This window comes from Pundamilia nyererei, unplaced genomic scaffold, assembly GCF_000239375.1.
Source record: "Pundamilia nyererei isolate P.nyererei 1_Seehausen unplaced genomic scaffold, PunNye1.0 scaffold00120, whole genome shotgun sequence".
Classification (NCBI taxonomy): Eukaryota; Metazoa; Chordata; class Actinopteri; order Cichliformes; family Cichlidae; genus Pundamilia; species Pundamilia nyererei.
This window is the reverse complement of record NW_005187521.1, coordinates 707,945-733,491: the sequence shown is the minus strand read 5'-3', so window position 1 is coordinate 733,491 and position 25,547 is coordinate 707,945. Positions and strand designations below refer to the sequence as shown.

General features: G+C 41.0%; 5 protein-coding genes across 21 annotated transcripts in view; all 5 read left to right on the top strand.

Moving 5' to 3' along the window:
* ablim1a (actin binding LIM protein 1a) overlaps positions 1-1,219 on the top strand; it is a 41,499-nt gene extending 40,280 nt beyond the window's left edge. For all 12 annotated transcript variants that reach the window (XM_005742396.2, XM_013913200.1, XM_005742393.1 and 9 more), the window contains one exon: positions 157-1,219. In XM_005742396.2, coding sequence (XP_005742453.1) covers positions 157-270 — 114 coding nt within the window. In that variant the 3' untranslated portion in view covers positions 271-1,219. The remainder of the gene's footprint in view (positions 1-156) is intronic.
* A 2,942-nt stretch (positions 1,220-4,161) lies between these two features.
* Positions 4,162-5,753, top strand: LOC102206699 (zinc-binding protein A33-like). The gene is made up of 5 exons (XM_005742386.1): positions 4,162-4,278; positions 4,370-4,603; positions 4,722-4,768; positions 4,855-4,997; positions 5,087-5,753. The coding sequence occupies exons 2-5, from the start codon at positions 4,469-4,471 to the stop codon at positions 5,680-5,682; spliced, it is 921 nt and encodes a 306-aa protein (XP_005742443.1). The 5' UTR covers positions 4,162-4,278; positions 4,370-4,468; the 3' UTR covers positions 5,683-5,753.
* Positions 5,754-6,871: 1,118 nt separating this feature from the next.
* On the top strand, positions 6,872-10,575 carry LOC102203182 (hyaluronan-binding protein 2). Its single transcript, XM_005742474.1, has 13 exons — positions 6,872-6,957; positions 7,196-7,370; positions 7,475-7,561; positions 7,673-7,783; positions 7,909-8,025; positions 8,136-8,246; positions 8,327-8,498; positions 8,578-8,675; positions 8,762-9,224; positions 9,318-9,460; positions 9,553-9,687; positions 10,038-10,183; positions 10,301-10,575. The coding sequence occupies exons 1-13, from the start codon at positions 6,898-6,900 to the stop codon at positions 10,466-10,468; spliced, it is 1,986 nt and encodes a 661-aa protein (XP_005742531.1). The 5' UTR covers positions 6,872-6,897; the 3' UTR covers positions 10,469-10,575.
* A 3,683-nt stretch (positions 10,576-14,258) lies between these two features.
* LOC102206205 (delta-1-pyrroline-5-carboxylate synthase-like) lies at positions 14,259-20,150 on the top strand. Of its 2 annotated transcripts, none has more exons than XM_005742385.1 (17): positions 14,259-14,313; positions 15,432-15,549; positions 15,680-15,831; positions 15,923-16,072; positions 16,196-16,300; positions 16,392-16,550; positions 16,691-16,781; positions 17,074-17,198; positions 17,299-17,443; positions 17,536-17,609; positions 17,740-17,839; positions 18,042-18,262; positions 18,357-18,494; positions 18,584-18,779; positions 18,867-18,988; positions 19,148-19,430; positions 19,517-20,150. In XM_005742385.1, the coding sequence occupies exons 2-17, from the start codon at positions 15,453-15,455 to the stop codon at positions 19,696-19,698; spliced, it is 2,340 nt and encodes a 779-aa protein (XP_005742442.1). In that variant the 5' UTR covers positions 14,259-14,313; positions 15,432-15,452; the 3' UTR covers positions 19,699-20,150. The 2 variants fall into 2 exon arrangements, with proteins under 2 accessions (XP_005742442.1, XP_005742441.1); XM_005742384.1 differs by lacking the exon at positions 14,259-14,313 and adding an exon at positions 14,785-14,947.
* Positions 20,151-20,976: 826 nt separating this feature from the next.
* Positions 20,977-25,547, top strand: part of ate1 (arginyltransferase 1) — a 50,485-nt gene continuing 45,914 nt past the window's right edge. For all 5 annotated transcript variants that reach the window (XM_005742383.1, XM_005742382.1, XM_005742381.1 and 2 more), the window contains exons 1-2: positions 20,977-21,152; positions 25,450-25,513. In XM_005742383.1, coding sequence (XP_005742440.1) covers positions 21,053-21,152; positions 25,450-25,513 — 164 coding nt within the window. In that variant the 5' untranslated portion in view covers positions 20,977-21,052. The remainder of the gene's footprint in view (positions 21,153-25,449; positions 25,514-25,547) is intronic.

Genomic DNA, 25,547 nt, shown 5'->3' with positions numbered 1-25,547 from the left:
GTTACACAAATACGACCGTAGCGAGGAATATGCAGTATCCATTTGCTTCTTGTCGTTTCTGTTGTGACCTCTTTTTTTATGGCTTTGGTGCTAACTGAGAACACCCCCCACCCTCCCCTCCTTTTGTTTTTTCTCCACCTTTGTTCTCACTTCTAGCGCCACTTAGCACCTGAAACGTTCTTTGACATCTTTGGAATGGAGATCCAGGAGTTTGACAGGCTTCCCCTGTGGAAACGCAACGACATGAAAAAGAAGGCCAAGCTCTTCTAGCACTCAGAGCCGCATGCATTTTCTGTACATTCAGATAGCACACAGCAGCTGTAATCTAGATGTAGGTTTTGGTTTATTTCCTTTTCTTCTATATATATTTTTTGTTCTTTTCTTTTTTTTAAAATTTGATTGTTTTAACCTGACATAATCACGGAAGCCATGAACTGGACTCTTTGCTCTGATGCTTCCTGAGACTATGTACTGAAAGACTTGTCCTGTTAGACTTGCACTGTCAACGATGAGCGGGAATCTCTTCCGCGTTCAAAAATGACAAAGAATGAGACTGGACGATGAACAGGGTCATGTTCTTTGGTTTGAATGCGCTTGTTTTACTTCTTGCTTTGCTTCGAGTGGAACCGCTTTTCTTTTCTTTCTTGCTCGTTTCTTCCTACTATTTCTCTCGCTGTTGATTCCTGTGGAACTTTGTAAGTACAGTAGAACCTCATGGCGCTCATTACAAAATGTCCATGCTCGTAGCTTGAACATGTGTCAGCTTACCCTCGCTTGGGCTGAAAAGGTTTTAGTCCAAAGTTTGCAAGAATTGGCTCAGTGAGTCTTTGAATTAAAAAGAAAAAGTCACCGGGAAAGCAGTTAGCTTACCCAACAGCTGTTGCATCATCCAAGCACCCGCATATCACTAGTTTCCTTCCCATGGCTACGCACTGAACATCCGTTTGACCCTGACAAAAAATGTCTCTCTTCTCAGGCTCTCATAAACACGGCCAGACACTCTCCCTTTACATGGATTGGAAGTACAAATCGTATTATATTTTAATGCCATATCAAAAGCAAAGTAAGTGACAAATAGCTAAAACCCCTGATGTGTTTGAAAATACTGTTTTATATAAAAAAAGAAAAGAAGAAAAAACCCCACACTGCCATTTGTTGTATTGAATTCTAAGCCAATAAAGCTTTAAACCACCATGAAACATAATGATCCTCTGCTAAACCAAAGGTACCCACTGCCTCTTTTCTGTTTGTTTTTCTTTGTTTGCATTTCACCAATAAACACACGAGCTCAGTGATGTAACGCAGGTTAAGAAGTCATTTTTGGACTGAGTAACTTTTAATCAGATGGTGGCGTCCACTGACCTAAACAAACAAGTTACTGTTGGGTTACACAAGCTTTGACTTTGACTGCTTTACTGGAGGGGTTTATATATTATTGTGGGTTATGCACTGAACAGATATACACCCACTGGACACTTTATTAAGTACACCTTACTAGTACTGGGTTGGACCCTCTTTTGACTTCAACAAGCTGCTGGAAACATTCACCAGAGATTTTGGTCCATATTGACATGACAGCATCGCACAGTTGCTGCAGATTTGTGGGCTGCACATCCATGATGTGAATCTCCCATTCCATCACATCCTAAAGATGCTCCATTGGAGTGAGATCTGGTGACTGTGGAGACCATATGAGTACAGCACACTCATTGTTATGTTTAATAAACCAGATTGAGATAATCTGAGCTCTCTGACATGGTCTGTTATCCTGCTACAAGCAGCCATCAGAAGATGTGTACACCGTGGTCATAAAGGAACAATAAAGCAAAAATACTCAGGTAGGCTGTGGAGTTTAAACAACACTCAGCTGGTAGTAAGGGGCTAAGAGTATGCAGAGAAAATATTGCTCACACACCAGTAAAGATTCACCAGCCTGAATCACTGATAAAAGACAGGATGGATTCATGCTTTTATTGTTGTTTATACCAAATTCTGACATTAAATCCAAATGTCACAGCAGAAACTGACACTCATCAGACCGGAAATCATTTGTCTGTGTGAACTATAGCCTCTTTTTCCTGTTCTTAACTGACAGGAGGGGCACTCAGTGTGGTCTTCTGCTGCTGCAATCCGCGATTTGATTCTGCATAATTTGGTTATAACAAGTATTTGTGTGCATGTCAGCTTGAAGCAGTCTGAACATTCGTCTCTGACATCAACAAGGCATTTTTACCCAGAGAATTGCTTCTCACTGAAGAATTTCTCATTTTTGGATCGTTCTCTATAAATCCTAGAGATGGTTTCATGGGAAAATGCAGTAGACGAGCAGTTTCGTCAAATACTCAGCCAAGCGTGTCTGGCATATCATGTTCAAAAACTCACATGAAACATGTTTCTCCTTCATTCTGATGCCGTTTGAACTTCAGCAGGTCGTCTTGACCATGTATACATGCCTAAATCCACCGAGTTACTGCCATGTGACTGGTTGATTAGATATTTGCGTTAACGTCCAGCTGAGCAGGTGAACCCAACAAAGTGGCTGGTGAATGTATTGTATACATTTTAGAATACCACATGGTGAGAAATGGAATCCATCTAAGTATAAAAACCTATTTATAAATTGTTTCCTCTCCGGGTTTGCATTCATGTCATATTGCACTTATACGAGTAGCTTATTGTGACTGACTTCTTCTCGGAGGCCTGTGTGTTCACATTTAGGGTGAGAAGTTTTCTATTTCACCGGAGTCGAATCACTCTTCTGGTGTCAACCCTTCATCATTCAGCACAGTAACCAAACATCAACTACACCATTCTTTAGGAAACACTTGTACACAGCATGGGACAATTTGTAGTGACAAATATTGTGGTGGTATTACACACATGGCATTACACACATCTTTGAATAAATAGTTTATAACAAGAAGAATTTCAGTAAGTCAAACAGTATAACTCTTAAGTATTAATGCATCCCTTGTGCATACATTTGAAAACTTCAGTGTGGCCTCATTCGGTCAGAGAGGGATATTATTATGGGATAAAGATGAAGGATTGCAGTGTCACATGCCACAGAGGAGATGTGTATTTTTTGAGTGATATTTACATAAATCTACAAACAAATTGGCACTGCGAGGTATGGCTGAGTGCTGTAAGCAGAAATGAAGACCATTTTCCAACAGTCCGAGTCACTTCTGATTCTTGTTTTCTTTTACAGCATTAGAGTAGTGACAAAACTAAAGAAAAACTCCATAAAGACAAAAATGAAATATAGGAAACGCCACCAGGCTATATACAGTATGTGTACCGTACATCAAATTACAGTTAAGTATTCATTTAACCAAAAGCTGTGCTCTTTTTCAAAAGTCAGTCATAATAAGTTAACAGTGTAAAAAACATTAAGAGAACGAATGAGAACATTCAAGGTGCATATCGTCGGAATCGGAATTTCATCATAATCGGAGGTTTGGCAATTCTGGGTCTAAACCAGAGGAAGGCCAAATACAATCAGAAGGAGAGGTGAGAAACAAATGAATTAATCAAGCCAGACATGCTTATATATCAGGTTTTCCTTTGAATTTAATGTGAGGTGACAGCTTACAAACACTATATGGTGCGTTTAGAGGTCACCTCGCAGTGACGACTGGGAGAAAACTGAAACAAGAAGCTACTATACAAATTTAACATACCTGAAATCATCCATGCAGGAGTGACAGAAAAGAGCTAAAAGAAAAGAAAAAAAGGAAAAGTAGTTCAATTCTTTAAACAAGTAATGGTGCTAATAATGGTAACAATTTCTTGGACCTTGCAGAGAACTTCATTTTCTCTAATTCATCCAAGAAAAAGAAGCAATGAACCCACTGTGTGAAGGTACGGTATGTGTGAGAAACATTGTGATGGTAAAACTATAACAAAGGTTTGCCAAAGCACATGATAAGTATAAAAGTAAGTCATCAGCATATTGTAAAAGTTCGAAATCCTAACCCTTTCATACAATGATTCATACTATAACAAGTCTGAAACAAGGCTGTCATGGCTGATAGAAGTATTTTCCTGTCGGTCATTGCTTTGTTGCCGTTATCATTGCATCATAATGAGCTTCTGCTTTTGCAGCTGCACTTCACTGCCAGATCCACTTTGTTAGCTTCAACTGAGGTTTTCTCAATATGTGTGAAACCCTTTCTTTAGGAGACACTGGGAAAGCACCAAGAGTGTCTAAAGAAGCAGAGAGAAGCAGTCAAATATAGGCTGAGGAAACTCGCGGCACGACAGTCAGAAATCACAGTGAGTTTCGTTCCGTTCACAGAACAGAGAGGTGAAATAATTACTCGTGACAGGGCTGCAATTAACTTCTAAATATTTATGCCCGACTCAGAAAAAGTCCTCAGTGATAAGGAAGAGTATCATTCGGAAATATCAAGAAATCCAAGCTGTCCTGGATGAGGACCTGAGGATTACCCTGTCCCACCTGGAGATGGAAGAGCGGGCTGCTGTCTCTGCCTTGGATGAGCTCATGGAGAGGAACTGTTCTCTGATCCAGGAGATAGAGCAGGACCTGGCTAGACTCACTCTGGCACTGGACCAAACGGACACAGAGCCTGATACAATGGTGAAAAAGTTGACAATAGCCAGATATAACTGGAAATGTTATGTGTTTCCTGTCTTAACAAAAATATAAATCTGATAAAATAAAAATAATCGAGATTATTTTTTACTTTTTTCCCCAGTCGTTCTTTTCATACCCTGAACAGGAAGACATGGAAACAGCAGACAGGTAGGGAAATTAATTATAATCTATCATAGAAATAAGCTTCATTATTGTATGTACCAACTTACTTACTTACTGTGTGCCTCCACTAGAGTGATTGATCTGCTAAACCAAACAGACCCAAGCAGTGTGAGCCTGGATGAAGCTAAAGCTGAGCAGATCATCAGCCTCACCAATAACATGCTCCTGCTTGTCTGCTCCCAGACCCCGATGATCAAGAAACTCATCAAGAGCTGTCAGTTTACATATTTTTATATTATTTATGATTACAATCAAACATTCAATTAAAACATTGTTAAATTCCAAAATGTAAAATATCTCCAGATTCCAGCGAGGTGTGCCTGGATCCGGAAACCGCCCACCCAAAGCTGATCATCTCTCCCCAAGGCGATAGTGCCACGTATACGGACACCTGGCAGCAACTTCCTGACTTACCTGGACGCTTTGACACTACCCTCAATGTCATCAGTTTGCAGGGCTTCAGCTTTGGTCGCCATTACTGGGAAATCGATGTAACTGGGAAGACTTACTGGGAGCTCGGTGTCACCTACCCCAACATTCCTCGGAAGGGCACAACTGAGGACTGTTGGCTCGGCCGCGGGCCTGAGTCCTGGTGTGTGGAGTTTTTTGATGGCGAGTATACGGCCTGGCATGGAGGCGTTCCGCATCAGCTGCCTTTCACGAAGCGTTTCTGCCGGATTGGTGTTTTGTGTAGTTTTCCTGCAGGGCTGGTGATGTTTCTCGAGGCGGACAAAATGACACCCCTGTTTGCCTTCTGCACGGGGACCTTCTCAGACTGCCTCTACTTAGCTGTTTGCCCTGGTCATGACCACAATGGCAACAATGCAAAACCTATTGTTATCTGTAACCCTTCATCTGCCAACAGGGATCTCCGGTTTACTTCACAGAAGAGCTGTTGAACAGTTACTTTTTAAGCTGCTACTCCACAATAAGGCAAAAATATTAAAGCTGTAACTAACGACTTTTTAAAATAAAGAGATTATGAAGTTTGAAGCGACTCTGTGAGCTTGTGCAACATTCTGACAGTGTTAATGCTCAGACTGTGTAATGCTTTCTGTGCTCACAATAATATTTCAGTGTGATGCTGTTACGGTTGTTACAGTTAAGGCTGTGGGAATCATGCATGTCCATCACTTAGACCTTGAGACTTTCAAATTAAAACCAGGGTGTTACTAAAGCAAGAGCATCATTCTTTGTGAAAGTCTAAGAAAATATATCAGGTACTAATCTGTTTAGTAACTGTTTGGGTATCGCATGAGGTTTTCATGTAGCAGGGGAAAGTCCTCAGCATTGCTAACACATTATGGATCAGCTGGATTTGCCAGCTATTTCAGTGAATTATGATTTTAGTAAAAGCACACTGGTATTTATCCTGATATGAACCTAATGTGTGGATCCAAAGTCTACATTCAAACAAACAGTCAGTCCTAAGCAAACATGCTCTCTGCACCTGGGCATGCTTGGCAGATTATCTTTTATTTCACTTAACATTTTTTAATGTGAGGAATTTGTTCAGGCTGGCAGACACAGTTATTATGCTCCATTAGACTAAAAAAAAAAAAGATTTTTTGCCCTTAATAAACATTAAGACATTTTTTTAATGCAGCTGAAATGTATAAATTTTAAATGTTCATTTATTTAAACAATTAATCATTAAGAAAAATATGCTTGGTATAAACATGAATGTATACCAATCAAGTAAATTTATTTGACCACATTTCCTGAAATGTAATGTTTTACACTGTACTTATGTAACCAAAACTACATGGAAAACATTCATGTAGATATAGTAACTTAAAGTCAGCATTTGGGGGAAGATATCTTTTGATTTTAAATGTGTTTTTCACAAGCGATTGGTAAACTCAGCTGAATTTCTCCTATTATGTAGGACCATAAAGGTAACTATCTAAGAGCTCAGTTATAATCAATACAACTGACTCAGCAACACGGATGGATGCCAGACAAAAAAACAAAAAAAGAAAAAAAAAAAGACAGAAAGAAAGGGCTAACTCAAAGGTTAGTGTACTTACCAAATGTTTGGAAAAGTGCGAGGGCTCCCCCAGTCAGCTCACTCTCATGTTACTCTCCTACATGTCTTCTGGTCAACTGCCATCATGAACCTGAAGCTCCTCTTCCTTTGTCTCTTCTTAGCAGTGCTCTTCATACCTGCTGAAGTATGTATTAACTGAATTTAATAATCACATGCGTTGTATGTTATTTACATTGTGGCATTTTCTGTCAAAAAACACAGTAGATCATGTTTCTGTTTAAAAAGGTCAAGTCAATAGCTTTAGCCACATATATAGCTAGATAGACAGATAGACATGAATATATAGCGTGATAGAGATAGTTATTTGGATGTGTACGTGCTCTTATGTTATGCTGTCATCTGCAATTCCTTAAAAAATGTAGTTGAAACATAAACACGACAAACATCGGGACTCTTCGCATCCTGGAAGTCATGGCAGACATCCAGAGTCTTCAAGTCCTGAAAGACAAGACAGACATCGGGACTCTGCACGGCCTGAAAGACATGGGAAACATGAGAAAAAGAGACCGAAAGGACGGTTTAAAGATATAATTGAGGGTTAGTACTCCTTTATGTTGCTTTTGTAACATATATAGAAAATGGTTTGAAATGTAGTATTTAAAGAATTAAAACTGTAAATCTAAAGGAAAGTATTGTTCTAGATCTCTTCTTTAAGGACGTGGATGAGGATGATGAGGATGATGAAAATGGTCATTCAGACTGGCTTGATAAGATTCTGGACCTAGACGGTAAGATACTAACAAACGTCTCGTGCAAATCTGTGGCATGTTTTCTTCTAATGCTACAGAGGAAAGGTTTAATTTTGACATTACGGTGTGTTGTCATTTTTTATTTCTCAGGCCAGTGCACCCCAAATCCTTGCCTTAACAATGGTGTGTGTAAGGAGAAAGGCAGGAGAAAGTTCAAATGTGACTGTCCCAAACCTTACCAGGGAATAAAATGCGAGAGAGGTGTGAAGAAAAAAATCGCTCCTCTCCATTCTTTTGTCAAATTGCATATATATATATATGCAAAGTGTAAAAAAACAAACTGAATTAATGTTATTAAAAATATCCTAATGGTGTTATTCTCTAAGGTCCAAGAATTTGTAAAAGAGGTCAATGCGGGTATGGCGAATGTGTACTGACTTCAACTCCTCCGCACTATGAGTGCAAATGCAAGCGACCCTTTCAGCCTCCAGACTGCAAAACTAGTATGTTGATATATATATATATATATTTTAAAAAGCCCAAATTCCTCTTTGGTGAGGATTTTAGCAGTTACTGAACAACAGCCTAAATTTTGTTTTATTGTTCTCCAAAGTTTCAGTTTGTAATCCTAATCCATGTAAAAATGGTGGCACATGCGTCAGAGATGAAAATGACTTTGACTGCCATTGCCCCGAAGGGTTCGGAGGACATTTCTGCCATGTTGGTAAATAATTCATTCTACAGTTTTTCTTCATATATATTTATCATAATTCATTGACTCACTGAGTAATTTACATTTCTCAGGTCCAAACGACTGCTATGTGGACGATGGAGAGTCATATCGTGGCAATGTGAGCGAGACGGATGATGGTGATGAGTGCCTCAACTGGAACTCCCACTTCATCCTGGCATCGGGTGTTAATCCCTTCACCTCCTTTGAGGACAAAGACGGCCTTGGCCCTCACAACTTCTGCAGGTCAGAAGTAACTCCATTTATACAATGTGCAGAAAACACCTATAAGAGGTCTGTCTCAGTGACATGTTTTCTGATTCAGGAACCCTGACGGAGAGCCAAAGCCCTGGTGCTTTTTCAGAAGAGGCCACAGGTTACTGTGGGACTACTGTGATGTGCCAAAATGTCCTGTATCGACACGTGAGTTTTAAAATGATGGGCAACATTTTGATCTTGAGTGTTGCCAGCAAAACATCTGTGCCATCTTCTTGGATCTGTGTTTTCAGATGGGCCGCCGACTGAGGTTGCTCCTACACAGCCTAAACCACCGCAGCCAGAACCGACACAGCCTAAACCACCACAGCCAGAACCAACACAGCCTAGACCACCGCAGCCAGAACCGACACAGCCTAAACCACCACAGCCAGAACCGACACAGCCTGAACCACCGCAGCCAGAACCTACTGGTAAGCTGCCAGCAACTGCCATACCATCAACTGGGAAGCCCATCCACCCTTCTGTGACACCTCTCCCTCCGACTACTGGACCAAAACAGTTTGCCACCTGTGGCATACCTCAGCCAAAAAAGGCTCTTACCCGAATCTTTGGGGGTCTGAAAGTCAGTCCAGGAGCTATACCCTGGCAGGTTTCTGTGCAAGTGAAGCCAACGGGCTCCGCTCAGCCATTCAGACATGTCTGTGGAGGAATTCTCATCGCAAGTTGCTGGGTGCTGACAGCTGCACACTGCATGTAAGGCTACAGGGTTGAAGAACCAGATTAATGGTAGATTACAAGTAAGACAATGTAATATTGACTGAACCCTTTTGTTTTTTATTTGCACAGTGAACCAAACAAGGACATGCAGGTGCTGGCTGGAAGTCTCTCAGTGAGTAAGCCAGACCCCGGAACTCAGACCATACCTGTCGAAACGACTATTAAAAATCCAAACTACAGGGAGACCAGTGAAGCTGTTTACAATGATATAGGTGATACTTGTCTCAAATGTCTCTGTCATTTTGTTCAGATGTTCTTTCTTTGAGTTTGTGGTGACATTTATATCTCACATGTATTCCTAAAGGCTTGTTGAAGCTGAGTGGGACTCCTGGTTTTTGTGCCAATGAGACCCAGTTTGTGAAAACAGCCTGTCTACCAAATGCGCCACTGCCTGATGGGACGGAGTGCAAAATCTCTGGATGGGGTGCTACTGAGCAATGTATGTAAGGTTACAAAAAGGTTGCCATTTTTCATGTACATAATTTGGCTTATTTGATAAACACTTGACATTTTCTATTTTAAATGAAGCTTGAACTCTTTTCCAACACTTGATGACCTCTCCTTAATGACAAGTTTTGACACCTCAATATATCAACGCAGATGTGGTCAGACGACCATTACAACAGGTTCTGGGTTTTTCCAGTGGTATCCGAAGCTAGCTTTACAGGCAGAGATCACCTTCAGTAACTTTTGATGAACATTCACTCATTTTGTTCTGGAAGTGGGCATGAAATATGAAAAAAAGAAACAAGGGTTACCCCCTAATATATTTCTGCATTATCTTTGCAGCTGATTATGGTTCCAGCCACCTGCTGGAGGCCAATGTCCTGCTGATCAACCAGGAAAAGTGCTCTGATCGTTCTGTTTATGGGAACATACTGGACAATTCCATGTTCTGTGCTGGCTACCTGGAGGGAGGGGTGGATTCCTGCCAGGTTAGGACATTTGATGGTTTGATGCTGTTATAACGTGTATATTACTAACGCATCTACAGAAAGTTATTACATTAGTTCCAGTAGTAGCATATAGTGAGCTGTACAATTTTGTTTCAGGGGGACTCTGGAGGACCATTGACGTGCATGCAGAACAACGCTAATGTTGTTTATGGAGTGGTGAGTTGGGGAGACCAGTGCGGGAAGAAGAACAAGCCTGGGGTCTACACACGGGTCACTCATTTCCTGGACTGGATCAAGGCAAATACTGAAGGAGCAATTCCTTGAGCAACCTTTGTTTCTCACTAATATGCCCGCCAGATCTCCAACCACTACACACTGTACGCTTTTCCGAAAATGTAATCAAATTATATGATTATTCAAACTATTCATAAATGTACTGGATATTAGCTGGATTGTCTTATCAGTTACACATAAAAGATGGAAAAATCTGAAATCCGCTGTTATAACATAAATGATGCATGCATGGAAAAAACCCAAAGGCTTGAATTACTTTTTTAATTAAGCACAGTGTGTTTGAGTGGCTGTATATGTGTGAAACAAAGAATGGAAAAAGAAAATCTCACAATATAAGTAGCTATACCATGTTTCCTCTGGAAAATGGGGCAAGTTGCATCACTGAACTGAAAATGTCCTAAAGTTGTGGCAGAATTATTACATGATGCAAATAAATGCTTCTTCTTTCTGATGTGCTGTGTTGTTCCTGTATGCCCTCACCAAGCCCTAGGGTGGCTGAACTTTCAAAACCCTGTGATGGGTGCATAATGTTACTGTTTACAAAAAAAGAGAGAGTTATATTTTCTAATTGTGTTGAATGTGAACTTTCAGACTTCTTCTTCTTCTGCAGAAAGGTATTTATTTATTTACAATGAGCAAAAGCGTGATGCACAAAGAATTGTGTAAATCAGATTGTTAAGTGTCTTAATCTTTTCTAGACATATAGCGTTACTGTTTGTGTTATTTGACCTCAGTGTATTGTCTGCTGCAGGGCAACAACTCTGTAGGGCCATTGACATGTGAGACTAAAGGCATGCATGTCCTCCATGGTCTGATGAGCAGTTTACACACGGGTCATTTACTTTATGAACTGCATCAAGGCACACATGAGAGCTGCTAAGCTGCAGAAAGAGATCGACTTTGCCACAGAGCAAATGCACTGTTTGAACCTGATACCACTTAATGAAATATTTAGCGTACATGTCAACTGCAGAAACGGCAGTGCTGCAATGATTACATAACTTTAGTCTTGACATTATAAAGTCACGGATATGTCTGCAGATGTGTCTTCTCATATATTATTATATAACCTAATTTTAGCAAGACGTTAGAGGTAGGTATATTCGTTAAAAGCCGTTGTAGCTTTACCAGAGTCAAAGCCAATCACGGAAACTTGGTGGTAGTCAATATTTTTGACAACCTAGATTTGTACAGCACGCTGGACATTTTCACAATGTAATTTTATGTGAGCACAAATGGAAAATTACACTTAAAATAATTATTTGATCAGTGACTCTGCATCCCACAGAGGCAGTTAAATGGTTCCTGTGAGTTCACTTTTCTCCTCACGTGTATGCCAATCCCAGGGGTCCTTTATCCAAAACAAGGTAAGAGGCTGTGTGTTGACTCCGTTCATATCAATGCATGGGTTAAAAATGGGATAGAGAGGTTCTGTGCACTGCACACAGAAGGAGTGAAGCAGCCTCATAGCGTCGGCATCATAGAATGACAGCTCCCCCTTCTGGAGGTTTGCAAGTATGCCTAGCTTTCTGACTCTCTTTCCAACTGACAGCTGCTTTTCCTGAGTATCATGGCACGCCAGGTACTGTCCGTCTCCATGGTAGATGCACCAAGATGTGTTATTTACACCCAGACTGGAAGAACTCTGGCTTAAACTGGCTTTTTTATCGACTGACCCCGTGGTCACACCTATCATCCAGAAGGGCTTGTCTTGGACAATGACTTCCCAGTAATGCTGGCCACCTGTAAAACTCTGCTGAGCAAGGACGCTATACTGTGAGTCATATGGCTGAGGGCTCTGTCCTTCACCGAAAGGTTGGCGTCTCCAGTACACTTGTTTTCTGTCTTGGGATAACTCCAGCTTTGGATGAGATGTTTTGAAGTCTAGAAGAGGAGAACTTAAGTCTGCAAATACAAATATTTACTTAGTACACAGTTATAATGATAATGAGAGTTGGATTTAGAATGTCAAAGGAAAAAAGCTTTACTAACATGACCACATTCGTGGAAAATGTTGGGACAAAGCGACCGAGAGTTCATCCACCAGCCTCTCTACTGTTCTCAGCTTCTCAGGGTCACAGAGGTCTCTGTTTACTTCTCGGATTGGAGCAAATTCCAAGGGATCACTGCAAATAAAAATAAAAATCATACCACAGGAAGGCTCAGTGAATAATTATATGGAGCAGCGTAAAGCATGGGCAATTTCAGGTTACAAACTGGACTCAGCAATATACTCACCAAAGATTCTGTGATGTGATTTGCTGTTTGAAAACAACAGGAAACATTTGAGCTATATTTGTGCTACACTTCTGGTCACGGTAAGTGATCATGTAAACCCTACCTGCAGAAACCGCAGATCATTGGTTTCCTGGAGAAGTGATTTGCTGGAGGCTCTGAATGCATCTATCTCTTTGATCTGAGCCTCTACTATGCTCCTCTGGGCCTCCAGCCACTCTGTCATGCATGTCTCCTCTGCGTCTATAATCTGCATCATTAGACGCTCATCGCCATTCAGCACGACGTGGATTCTGCTGTACTTGTCTGAGATTCTCTCTCTAAACTCTGCAGCAGAGGTCTATGAGATAAATGCATTGTTAGACAAACAAGAATGGCTTCCATCAATTTAAAAAGTTAAGCAATTTAAGAGTGTGATTTCTGTATTGGTTGTACCACTGTTTGTGTATACAGTGACTCCAGGTCTTTGATGGCATGTTCAGCTTCACTTCTCCTCTTTAGTAGCTGGTTCATTGTGGTCTCAAGCATACTCTAGAGACAGAAATACAACATGCCTCTGGTAAAACAACCAACCAAACAAACAAAAAACAACAGGAAGAAAATAGATAAATATTCCTCACAAGTAATGAAAAGAGATTATAATAATCACCTTAAAGTCTGCTTTGGCTTCATGCAGTTGAGAGGCTTTGTGATGTTTGTGCGTGCCAACCAGGACACACAAACAGCACACAGGTACCTTTTCCTCCATACAGAAGAGCTTAAGCTCATCGCGGTGCTCCCTGCACTTCAGAGACAGTGGATCGCTGGTCACCTCCACCACTGTGTGCTCCCTTAGAGCAGACCTCTGTTGGTGGAGCAGGGCGTGAGCCTGGCACAGCGAGGCATCGCAAGTCAGGCATGTTCTTATGGCTACTGATGGCATCTCTATGCAGTGGTCACAGCAAATAGTTGATGATGATTTAGTTTCACTAGTTGAAGCTGCTGCTTGTCGCTCTGCTGCTGACAGCGTCTTAGTGGTGAAGTCCTTTACTTTGGTCTGAAGGTCTGCATTTATCTTCAGAGTGAGGTCAGAGGGGAGAAATATCTGACACTCCGGGCAGAAGAAAGGCCCCTCATCAGACACATCGGTTTCCCAGACAGCCTGTATACAGGTGAGGCAGAAGTCATGCCCGCACTGCAGCGTCACAGGATCAATGAAGAAATCCTGGCACACAGGACACTTCAAAGTTTCCTCCATGGTCCCCATAGCTCTGTGTACAGCTGTTATGGTGGCTCAGTGTGCACTGTGCTTCTGACTGTCCTGCTCATTAATGTTTCACAGGTCTGTCCTGGCATGCACAAACGCCACTCACGTGGCTTTAGTGTCACATTACTGAAGACTGTTTGTTTTGGTTTTTTGCTTCACTAGCAGGTTCAAATGGTTGACACACAAATTAATGGCACAGTTTCAAAGAAATTGATTAAAATACAAGTCAACAGTCCAAAATGCAGGGTCATTTAATAAAAAAAATGACAGGAAAAGGGAATCAATTTAGTGTGAAATTTCTTTAGTTTGAGCACAGGTGTGTGATAAAGTAATCTCAACTTGAGATCTCATAGGACGCTTGCTCTTCCGGGTGTAAAAAGAGCCAGGAAGTCACGTGAGTACTTAAGCGAAGCTTGTTTTATTTTGTAAAGATATAATTTCGAAAACTTGAAAAAAGCGATATTAGTTGTTTACAGTCACGCTTGTTTTGTTGTCAGAATTACATTACAAAATATTTCCCATTTAAAAAAATATGTTATTGCGATGTTATATTGCCCCTAGAAGAAACGACATTACTTTTAAAAATATGCCTATCACTCGTAATTATAAATAACAATAATAGCATAATACATATTGCAAAAGTCTGCATTCTCTGTGATATAGACGGTGCATGCTGATAAAACTGTTCTGCACTCTTTACACAACCCAATCTTCGTTTCAGCGTTAAGTGTGTAGTACTGTCACTCGACGTCTCTGTACTTGTGCAACCCGTGCTCACTCACAAAAAAATAAAATAAAATTCATGCGTACGTTAAAACTTTCTTGCGTAAGCCAACGTCTTATGTCGTTCCCTCCCCCCGATATTTTATGTACACGTCGTTCGTGAATAGCATTACGGCACTTCCCACACAACGTGGGCTGTGGATGTGGCAGTGAAGCGCTGCGATTCTCACTGAATACGTGTCTTCATTTCGCCGTTCACTTACAAGTGTAGCTGTGGTTGGCTTTCCAGGTCTCCATCTCGCTGGGTAAGGAGTCATTTATAAAAAATCTCTTCCGCCTGTTCTGTCGAAAACCGAGGCAAGTTAGGCAGCTCACAACAGCTAAAGCTAGCTAACGTTAGCTAACCTAGGTATGTTTTGACAGAAGTACTCGACACGTAGCTGCTATAGTCTGATAAACTACCATGCAAACTGCAGTTCGTTCATATGTATTACAGGTTATACAAGTGAAAAGCGCCCAGTCTATTGCCCTGCCTATTATTGCTGGTATTTTTCTAAGCTAACTTGGTGCAAAACAATCTTTAATGGGTCAGTGTGTCAAGTCCAAATATCGCATAACACTGATAAGAATAAGACACATGATGCAGAGCTTTCAAGCGACAGCAAAACTCCACATATCTATTTAAAACGTTGGCGTCAAGCCTGTTTGTTTTACCCAGAAGCTGCTTATTTAATTTGATGCTATTCCATTGTTAAACTAACCATGCATTGCTTTCTGTGCTCATCACAGTGGTCCTGAATTTTCAGTGCCATGTTTGCCAGGTTGGCTTCCTGCTCTCCTCTGCCATTCAGAACACGGCAATCAAATGTGTGCCCAGTCTACATCAGAGCCTTTTCCCAGGCTAAATGTAAGTGATCAGCCAAGTGCTTCATCATACTAGGCTTGTACACAAATCTCAGGATCACTTCGATATGTGTTGGTTCTTCCTCGGCTGCCTATGCCTGTTAAAATGTGACTGTTTTCTTTATTCCCCGCAGTCGTTCTCCCTCGATCCCATGGGAAGTCCTTTGCACACCGCAGTGAGCTGAAGCAAGCCAAACGCATTGTAGTGAAGCTTGGGAGCGCTGTGGTGACGCGTGGAGATGAATGTGGTCTGGCACTGGGACGACTGGCTTCAATAGTAGAGCAGGTAATAATGTTGATACAAAGTGTCTTTTATAGAGGAATTACTGCTCCAAAGAAAAGAGATCTTAAATGTTATTGTTTCTGTGTTCCACCAGGTGGCCATGCTACAGAATCAAGGCAGGGAGATGATGATTGTTACGAGTGGTGCTGTGGCATTTGGGAAGCAGCGACTGAGACATGAGATACTGCTGTCTCAGAGTGTCAGACAAGCTCTGCATTCTGGGCAGAACCAACTGAAAGACATGGTGAATAAGCTTTAACAGAAGGAACTTGGACTCTCTATTTTGTAAATGTAGACTGTATAACAGTGTGCTGATTTCTTTCTTTCGAAATCTTGTTAACTTTGTTTAAATCTCACTGTCTTTCAGACAGTCCCAGTTTTGGAAGCAAGAGCCTGTGCAGCTGCTGGGCAGAGCGGTCTGATGGCGCTGTACGAAGCTATGTTCACCCAATACAGCATCTGCACTGCACAAGTATGTGCTCTACGTTTGGCATAGAATAAAATACCTACAGCATCTGACTAAAATGTCACATACTTCTTCACATTTCTTTCCACCTCCTTAGATTCTGGTCACCAATCTGGACTTTCACGATGAACAGAAGCGCCGGAACCTGAACAGCACGCTACATGAATTGCTGCGTATGAATATCGTCCCGATAATTAACACGAACGACGCTGTTGTTCCACCCCCTGTTCCCAACAGTGACCTACAGGGTGTAAATGTGGGTACACCTGTTTTTGCATGCAATGTTTCCTTTGCACCTGAGTAAGAGAGGGAAGCTTTTAAAATGTAGTAGCAACTGAACTTGTTACTGACCTGCGCGGTGTTTTTTGCTTAATGAAAAATCGGTTTGTGTTTCAGGTAATAAGCATCAAAGATAACGACAGCTTGGCTGCACGGCTGGCTGTTGAAATGAAAGTAGACCTACTTATTGCCCTGTCTGATGTCCAAGGTACAGATATGACTATTTAAATAATATTTTCTTTAATTTGCATTTAAGAATCACAGTAATGGCCAGTATGTTATTTGTGTAAATGTGTAGATTATGTTTGTATGTATAATAAATGTGAACCATTATTATGCATGGTATTACAGCAACTGCCATATATGTTATTGATGCTTTGCTTTTATTCATTAATGATTGCCAGGTAGTCAGACATTAATAGAAGACTTTTTTTTCGCGTTTTTGTTAAATCAGAAGATATCTATGTATGTGTGATTTATTTTTCTTATTTTTTCCTCAGGCTTATACGACAGTCCGCCAGGAACAGATGATGCCAAGCTCATTGATATATTCTATCCCGGAGACCAACAATCTATCACATATGGGACTAAATCCAGAGTTGGTATCGGCGGCATGGAAGCAAAGGTCAGTGTGACAGATAATAGTTCATCTCACTATATGAAGAGGCAGAGTTCTTTCAGTAATGAAAATGTTGCATTACACTAAATCATGTTGTGTGGCTCAGGTGAAAGCAGCCCTCTGGGCACTGCAGGGTGGCACCTCAGTAATCATTGCCAATGGCACAGATCCAAAAGTCACCGGTCACGTCATCACAGACATTGTGGACGGGAAGAAAGTTGGCACCTTTTTCTCTGAAGTGAAACCTGCAGGTACTGGGTAAAACCACTCAGACAGAGCATTTGAATCTTTTTGTTGTGGTTTGAGGATTTATGCTTGATGTTGGTGTTATTGACACCACCAGGCCCAACTGTGGAGCAGCAGACAGAGATGGCACGACATGCAGGCAGAACCCTGGCCTCCCTGCTCCCTGAACAGGTAAAGGGGGAAAAAATTATCCTAATTAGTTGCACAGGGTCACAAAATTAAATAAGTTCTACGTCGTAGTGACAGCAGTGTCAATTAATTTTGAATTGTGTTGACCACATCTATGTGTTTGTTTTTTCAGAGAGGGGAGATCATCTGCTGTCTTGCTGAGCTCCTTACAGAAAAGAAAGAAGAAATTCTTAATGCAAACAGGAAAGACATGGAGCTAGCAACAACATTAGGTACAGAGGCAGAGAGCTGGCACACGGATTAGCGTAATCCATACCTGAATGTAGATCTGTGACTCAGATACCATTGTAGTCTATTTTGGTAGGAGTCATTGGGTGTGGCATCGCGTAGCAGAGCATTTACTCCTGCTTGGCAACACGTTTCTCTTTATTGATTGATGCGCCAGCATTTTTTATTCATACTTTACTCTTACAGGTCGTCTGTCCCAGCCTCTGATCAATCGCCTGAGTCTGTCAACAGCCAAGCTGAACAGTCTTGCCATTGGCCTGCGTCAGCTCGCCGTTTCCTCCAGGGACAGCGTCGGCCGGGTGCTGAGGAGGACTAGAGTGGCCAACAACCTAGAACTAGAACAGATCACGGTCCCCATTGGTGTCCTGCTGGTCATCTTTGAGTCTCGCCCTGATTGTCTGCCACAGGTCAGACCATCTCTACGCAGTCTGGAATACTTTTTTAAAGTCTTTGGTTTTATATGTGTTCAAAAAGAGTGACATTTTAAATGCTATACTTCAGGTGTCAGCACTAGCAATTGCAAGCGGAAATGCTTTGCTCCTGAAAGGTGGCAAAGAAGCTTCCAACACCAACAAAATTCTACATCAACTCACTCAAGAGGCCCTTTCCATTCATGGTGTAGCAGATGCCATTCAACTGGTAAGACTAAAAATCATTATAGAAATATAATTTTAGTTTCCTGGTAGTATTTTATTTGTTGCGATACACTAAAAGAATTTGTGCTGTAGGTGAGCACACGTGAGGAAGTTGAGGATCTGTGCAGACTGGACAAGATGATTGACCTGATCATTCCAAGGGGCTCGTCTCAGCTGGTCCGGGAAATCCAGAGGGCAGCCAAGGGCATTCCTGTTTTGGGCCACAGTGAGGGCATCTGTCACGTCTACGTCGACAGTGATGCCAGCATTGACAAAGCTCTTGATGTTGGTAGGTTTTTAATTGCATTTAATTGCATTTGTCACTAATGCAAACTGACTGGTTTTGAATGATTGTACAAACTGTTTCTCTTTCCAGTCAAAGACTCTAAATGTGACTACCCTGCTGCCTGCAATGCCATGGAGACTCTTCTTATTCACAGAGATTTGTTGCGTACTCCTGTGTTTGACCAGATCATTGACTTGCTGAGAACAGAGCAAGTAAGAAACAGGATTATTTGGGTGTATGCTTTGAATGAGATTCAGAAATAGGAAAAACAGCAAGAGAATTTAACACTTTACCAACGTCCATAAATACAGTAAATTACATTTGTTTGTTTTTTATTCTTTAACAAACTATTGGTTATTGCTTTCTTACAGGTAAAGATTCATGCTGGTCCTCGCTTCGCATCCTATTTAACTTTTAGCCCATCTGAGGTCAAGTCTCTGAGGACAGAGTATGGGGACCTGGAATGCTGCATTGAGGTGGTTGACAGCATGCAGGAAGCTGTGGACCACATCCACAAATACGGCAGCTCCCACACTGATGTCATTGTTACTGAGAATGAAGAAACAGCCGAACAGTTTCTGCAACAGGTGGACAGCGCCTGTGTATTCTGGAACGCCAGCTCTCGCTTTGCTGATGGCTACCGCTTTGGCCTTGGTGTGTATTTACCTTCAAGTGAACCTAAACTACCACTATGTTGAAAATAAAACAAGGTATTTAATTTTACTTTGTTTATTTTGCAGGAGCTGAGGTTGGTATCAGTACAGCACGGATACATGCCAGAGGACCTGTAGGTTTGGAGGGACTTTTGACCACCAAGTGGGTCCTTCGAGGGGAGGGACACACAGTGGCTGACTTCTCTGAGCAAGGCAGCATGAAATACCTTCATGAAAACATCCCTGTGCCGCAGGGGAGTTTCAATTAGAAACCACTGAACAACATAAAGTCACGTGTTTATTTAGAGGTTTGTGTCTGTCTGTAGCGTTTCAACTCACAAGCTGCTTTCACAATCCTGTTTAGGTCTATTTTGTTGTGTGGTTGGAAGAATGGAGGCAACTTTTATCAGACAACCAATATCCTGGTTTTGTGAACCTATGAATCCATGTGAAACCCAAGAAAATTGACTGGTGGCTAAATGAGAGAAAACTGTAAAAGTAAAACAGAACTTAGGACTGGACAAAGCGCTTTTCACTCCAACGCCATTTTTGTAATTGCATAAAACTAAATCATTGTTCCAGCTGTGATTTTCTAAGTTATTTTTCTACATGCAAACTCTCCCTCGGTCTTGTTTATGCAGGATCTTGTTTTGGATTTACTTTGCTGTCTTTCCTCTTTGCACAGATAATTTAATAAATATGGTGTACAGTTCTTTAATTATAACTTGTGGAATTTTATGTGTCACAAAGCTTTTGGTGAGAAATCTGCCCATTTCCCCCCAATGAAGGTCTTTATTTTTGTAATTTTTTGTTTTAGTTTACTTAATCCATACGATGTTTAATTTAAGAGTGGGGAAGCAGCTGTTGGTATATAGCCTGATTTCAGTTATTACTTTATTTAATTGATAGAACTGAGTTTTTAAATAATCTTCTTTTGATTACTAATGTTAGGACTCACCACAACTGATCATCTGCCTCCCTCTCATCCTGTCCCGTGCATCCTTTTCTGTCACACCAACTCTCTGCATGTCTTGCTTCACTACATCCATGAACCTAGTCTGTGGGCTTCCTCATTATCTGTTACCTAGCTGCTGCATCTTCAGCATCTTTTGTCCAGTATGTCCACTACCCCTCCTCTGCACATGTTCAAACCATCTTAACCTTCTTCTCCAAACTTTATCTCTAAAGTTCTCAGCCTGAACTGTCACTGATAGACAGGATTGTAAATCTGTCTATCAGTGACAGTGAAAGTGAGCATTTTCATCTGCCACCTCCAGCTTCACCCCTTGTCTTTATGCCAGTGCCACTGTCTCCAAACCGTACATTCAGAACATGTTCAGGCCTCTGAACATGCCTTCATCCTCTCCCCTGCCTCTGTCTTCTTAAATATGAAGTTATAAAGTCATTTCTACAGAATGCGCTGCAATGCATTATGTTTATTTTGATCCAAAAAACAAAAGCTGTTTCATTATTTGAGTGTTACTTGTAACACTTAAACACTTTTATCAGAACTCCCTTTGTTTTACGCACAACTGATGACGTATTTGCTGTGGGCGGGGTTACATGTCGAGCAAGGCTTGCCCGGTCACCTGTCTCAGCTGTCAGCTGTGCTAGATCTTAAAGATGGCAGGAAATAAGTCTTACACTATAGTAGAATATTTCGGGGGAGAAGATGGCTACCGATGTGGTTACTGTAAAAGCCAAACGGGAAACTTCTCTCGTGGTAAGCTGGGGATGAAGTGTGTGTATATGTGTGTCTGTGTGGAGGATAGCCGGGGTTCTCTGAACTGGCTTGTGCTAATGACCTAGCTCCGTCTACTTTCTGGCATAATAGCCGGCTAGCTGTTTTTTGCACTGCACCTATCCCTAATGTCAGTGTATTTGAGTATGTTACATAGACTGTACGCACACTGCGAGTGTAAATATTATTTGGCGTTAGCCTGACATCATTTAGATAGGTTTAAGGTTATTGACCTAGCTCAGGTTTTAGCCGTTAGCTTCTAGCCTAGCTTTTGCTTTCTGGGAAACGGAAGAAGGCTTGTAAAATAAATCAGTTAAGGTTATTGTTGAATGTTTTTTTTTCTGTAGGACAACAATGTTTAACTTGGGTGTAACAATGCAATTGTAGCATGTTAGCAGTAGATTTGCAGTAGCACCAAGCTAATAGGTAGTCTCTTAAACAGCAGGACGGAGAAGCAAGGCTGCTGCTCTTAGAAAGTGCAGCTTTCTCTTTTTTTATTTGTGATGTGACGCCGAGTTTAGGAAATCCAGGATATTTTATATTTTACGTGGTTTAAAAGTCGTATAATATACAATAGGTGACAACGAGCGGCGCATGTGTTATAGTACTTTCTCACACTTTGTTTTGGTGTAACAGGTAATTGTACTTGGCATTACTTTTTCTTGCGAACTCTGTTCTCTAGCTGTGAGTGACAGAGGGATAACAGTGTACTAGTTGAACAGCCTAATTATAAATGCTGACACGTGGCTATATTTTGGAATATTTAGTAAAAATGAGCCTCGATGATGCAGCGATTCATTTTACTCTTACTTTTTAAAAGATCTCACTTTCACATAAAAATGAAAACTGTGAGAAGGTAAGAGGACACACTGGTGTCATTGATTTGATCTGAGCAGGGCTGAGACAGGTTGACTATAATTAGGGAGGTCCCAGTGTAGTCAATGAGCAACTGGGCACGTCGCCTGCAGACGAGAGCTGATGTCTAATCTAAGATAAGAGTGTTAATCTGTTCCTGTTACATCATATGGATACGACATCTTGCAGTGAAGAAGGGAGACTTTACTACCTGTGTAATTCTTGTAACTATGTAACAGTGCTACAGGGTCGGAAGTGGATGCAGGTCAAGCGTTATCTCATGTTATATTCTCACTGGCATCATTTTATTTTCCTGGAAAGATGTGAAACATCTTATGCTGTAGATGCATGGATTATGTATATAGTAGCAGTGCGTCTTTACTGTAGACTTTTCTGAACAGGTGCGTCATACGATGTTTTCCCTTGGTGTGATTGGTGCAGTGATACTATCAACAGTGTTGTCAGATACAAATCAAACGCAACTCCTCACAACAAGAGCACAACATCTGCTCTCATCTGTGTTATTGTGTCTGTCATGCCTGAGTGAAGGCTGAAGAAGGGATCTGGTGTGAGTGGTGAAAACACACTCCAGGTGTGCTGTGAGCCACTGTACTCTTATCCCGCCTGCACATGGAATCTATTCTTTGTATTTTAGACTCATGATTCCTGCCTAACAAATTAGCAGGGCTTTTTGATGACATGTATTATGTTCAAATAAAATGAGTTAATTAAGCAGCATAATTTAAAGCCTTTTAAGTTCATTTTATATGCTCATTATTGGTTTTAATGCACATGTATATGAGAATGGGACATTTCTGCAATTTCAGAGGGTGTGAGATCATTTTACAGTCATAGGCCAGAAATATTTGAGAGACTAAATGTGTAGGCCCTAAACTTTTTGTATTTAAGCATAACTTCTCTGGGGTTTTAAACAGAGTGAATTTCAATGCTCTTTATTTTACCACTGACAGATAAGATAACTGAAGATCTATGTAACGGGGGGGGGGACGGACAATGATTTGAATAATGCAACATAAGAAAAAACAGATTTTGACATACTGTTTACACATTTATTTATGATGGTGATTCAGTTGTATAGACATACAGTCTAGAAAGTTTTCACAGGAGCTTCATACAGACCTGTGAAAAACTAAGCTCACGTCATGATTCATTTGTAGAATCATCATATTGTAGCAGCAGTAACTTGAAGGAATCATTTTCCATAAGAAAAATGATATGATTTTGTCTCAGTCTTTTCACGTTGTTTTGGAGGAATTCTTTGCAACGTTGCTTCAGTTCACTGAAGTTTGCAGTCATTAGTTTATACCCAGGCCCCTGTAATGTCCCACCACACCGTTTGAATTTGGAGGTCTGGACTGTAACTGGGTCACTGCAGTGCCTTTGTTTTTTTTCTTTCTTTGTCAGCCATTCTGCTGCTTATCGCTTTGCATGACTCAATTGCTACCAACTTTTAGCTGGTATGTAGACGGCTTCACATTTGCCTCTTGAATACTTGAGTATACAGAGGAGTTTATAATCAGCTCAGTGACTGGAAAGTAACCAGGTACAGTGGCTGCAAAAAACCAAACACCACTGCAAAACATCCCCTCCATCACTGTGCTTGACAGCTGGTATGAGCTGTTTACGCTAATATGTTTATGCTAATATTATGCATTATGGTAGATATTTCCACTTTGGCCTCATCATTCCAAAGGACACTGGTCCAGAAGTGTTGTGGTTTGGCCAGATGCAACTTTCAGACATAAGCTGTGCTGCAACATTCTCTTGAGAGAAAAGAGACTTCCTCCTAGTAATAATAATAATAATAATAATGATAGATTGGATTTATATAGCGCTTTTCAAGGCACCCAAAGCGCTTTACAATACCACTATTCATGCACTCTCACATTCACACACTGGTGGAGACAAGCTACAGTTGTAGCCACAGCTGCCCTGGGGCAGACTGACAGAAGCGAGGCTGCCTAGTGATCTTTCCAGAGAAGTTATACATGTTCAGTGGTTTTCTATCTGTACTGTATTGAACTTTAACGTTTAACACATTAACTGAGGGCTGCAGACTCTGAGATGTATCTCTTGGTTGTTTGCCTTTTCTTCGACTTTGGGATGAATTTGTTGAGACTTCCACTTTTGAGACAATTAACACACACCTGAACACTCCAGACAAGCAAACTGCCCAAATCTCTGCTTTGGTAGCCTTGGTCACACTTCCTGATGATCATTTAATCAAGTGATTTGTATAGCAGCACCTGACTGCTACTTCTCACCCTAGATCAGTGGTTCTTAACCTTGTTGGAGGTACTGAACCCCACCAGTTTCATATGCGAATTCACTGAACCCCTCTTTAGTGAAAAATAAAATATGATTTTTTTCAAATTCAAGACGTAGATATGTTTTTTTACTGGTGCACAAAATGAGCCGTGCATGTCACGGCGGAGGCTCTGCCCAAACCCCTGAGACCGACTAACCGAACCCCTAGGGTTCGATCGAACCCAGGTTAAAAACCACTGCCCTAGATCCTATGGAAACAATAAAGGTGCACTTAGTTTTTCACAGTACTACAGAGAGTCCTGTGAAAAGTTGTGATGTGTGTCAGACATAAAGAAAGCCTGCAGTCTTGCCGCTGTGTCTGTTGGAGACTCATCTGTCATTTTGTGGTTCACTAGTGGAGTTTGCTTGGACTCTAAGCATCATTTTTTTGAAACATAGGAAATTATACTCGACTGAGAGGTTGGTGTGTGTTGTGTGAACTTTTTAACAGTTAATTACCTCGGCTGTTTTAGATTTAAATGGATTGTTTTCTTGCAATGGAAGCTTATGTTTTGGTTTGTTTATGCAGGCTCCAAGAGTGATAGGGAAGTTGAAAGTTGAAAGGAAGAGCTCAGACCTCGGCTCTGGGAAGAGGGATCTGGTCTGGCTACAAATGATAAATTTGTATATTTCCATTGGGGCCTTAAAGTACTGTGGGAATGACCCTTTGGAGACAGTATTTTAAACTGGAACAGAAATGTGGACCTACCACAAGTCTCAACTTCTTGACAGACTATGCCTTGTTTGTATACATACCTCGTATCACAGCTGTTTTAGTTTTACTCACTTGTGAAGAGCCTGACTCGTTCTCCTTGTTTCCGGTTCAGTTTTATCATCAATTTAAACACAGAAGTATTATCTCATTAACAGTTTCTTCCTCGTCCCATTCGCTTTTTGTGAATAAAAGAAAAGGCGTTACCACTTTTATGACCTTAAGCCTGATTGGGCTTAAGGTGAAGAGACTTTTCATACATAACACTGCCTAGGCTTGTTGCTATATTTTCAACGATTGCCATTATGTATAAAATTGTATTTAAATCAATTATACATTTTAAGGAAACAATTTGATTAATTATTTGTTTTGTTTTGATTGTAGGGATGTGGTCCCACACCATGACAGTACAAGACTACCAAGACCTCATAGATCGAGGATGGAGAAGGTGAGTAGCTACTTAGTATCCTGGTTTCAGCCAG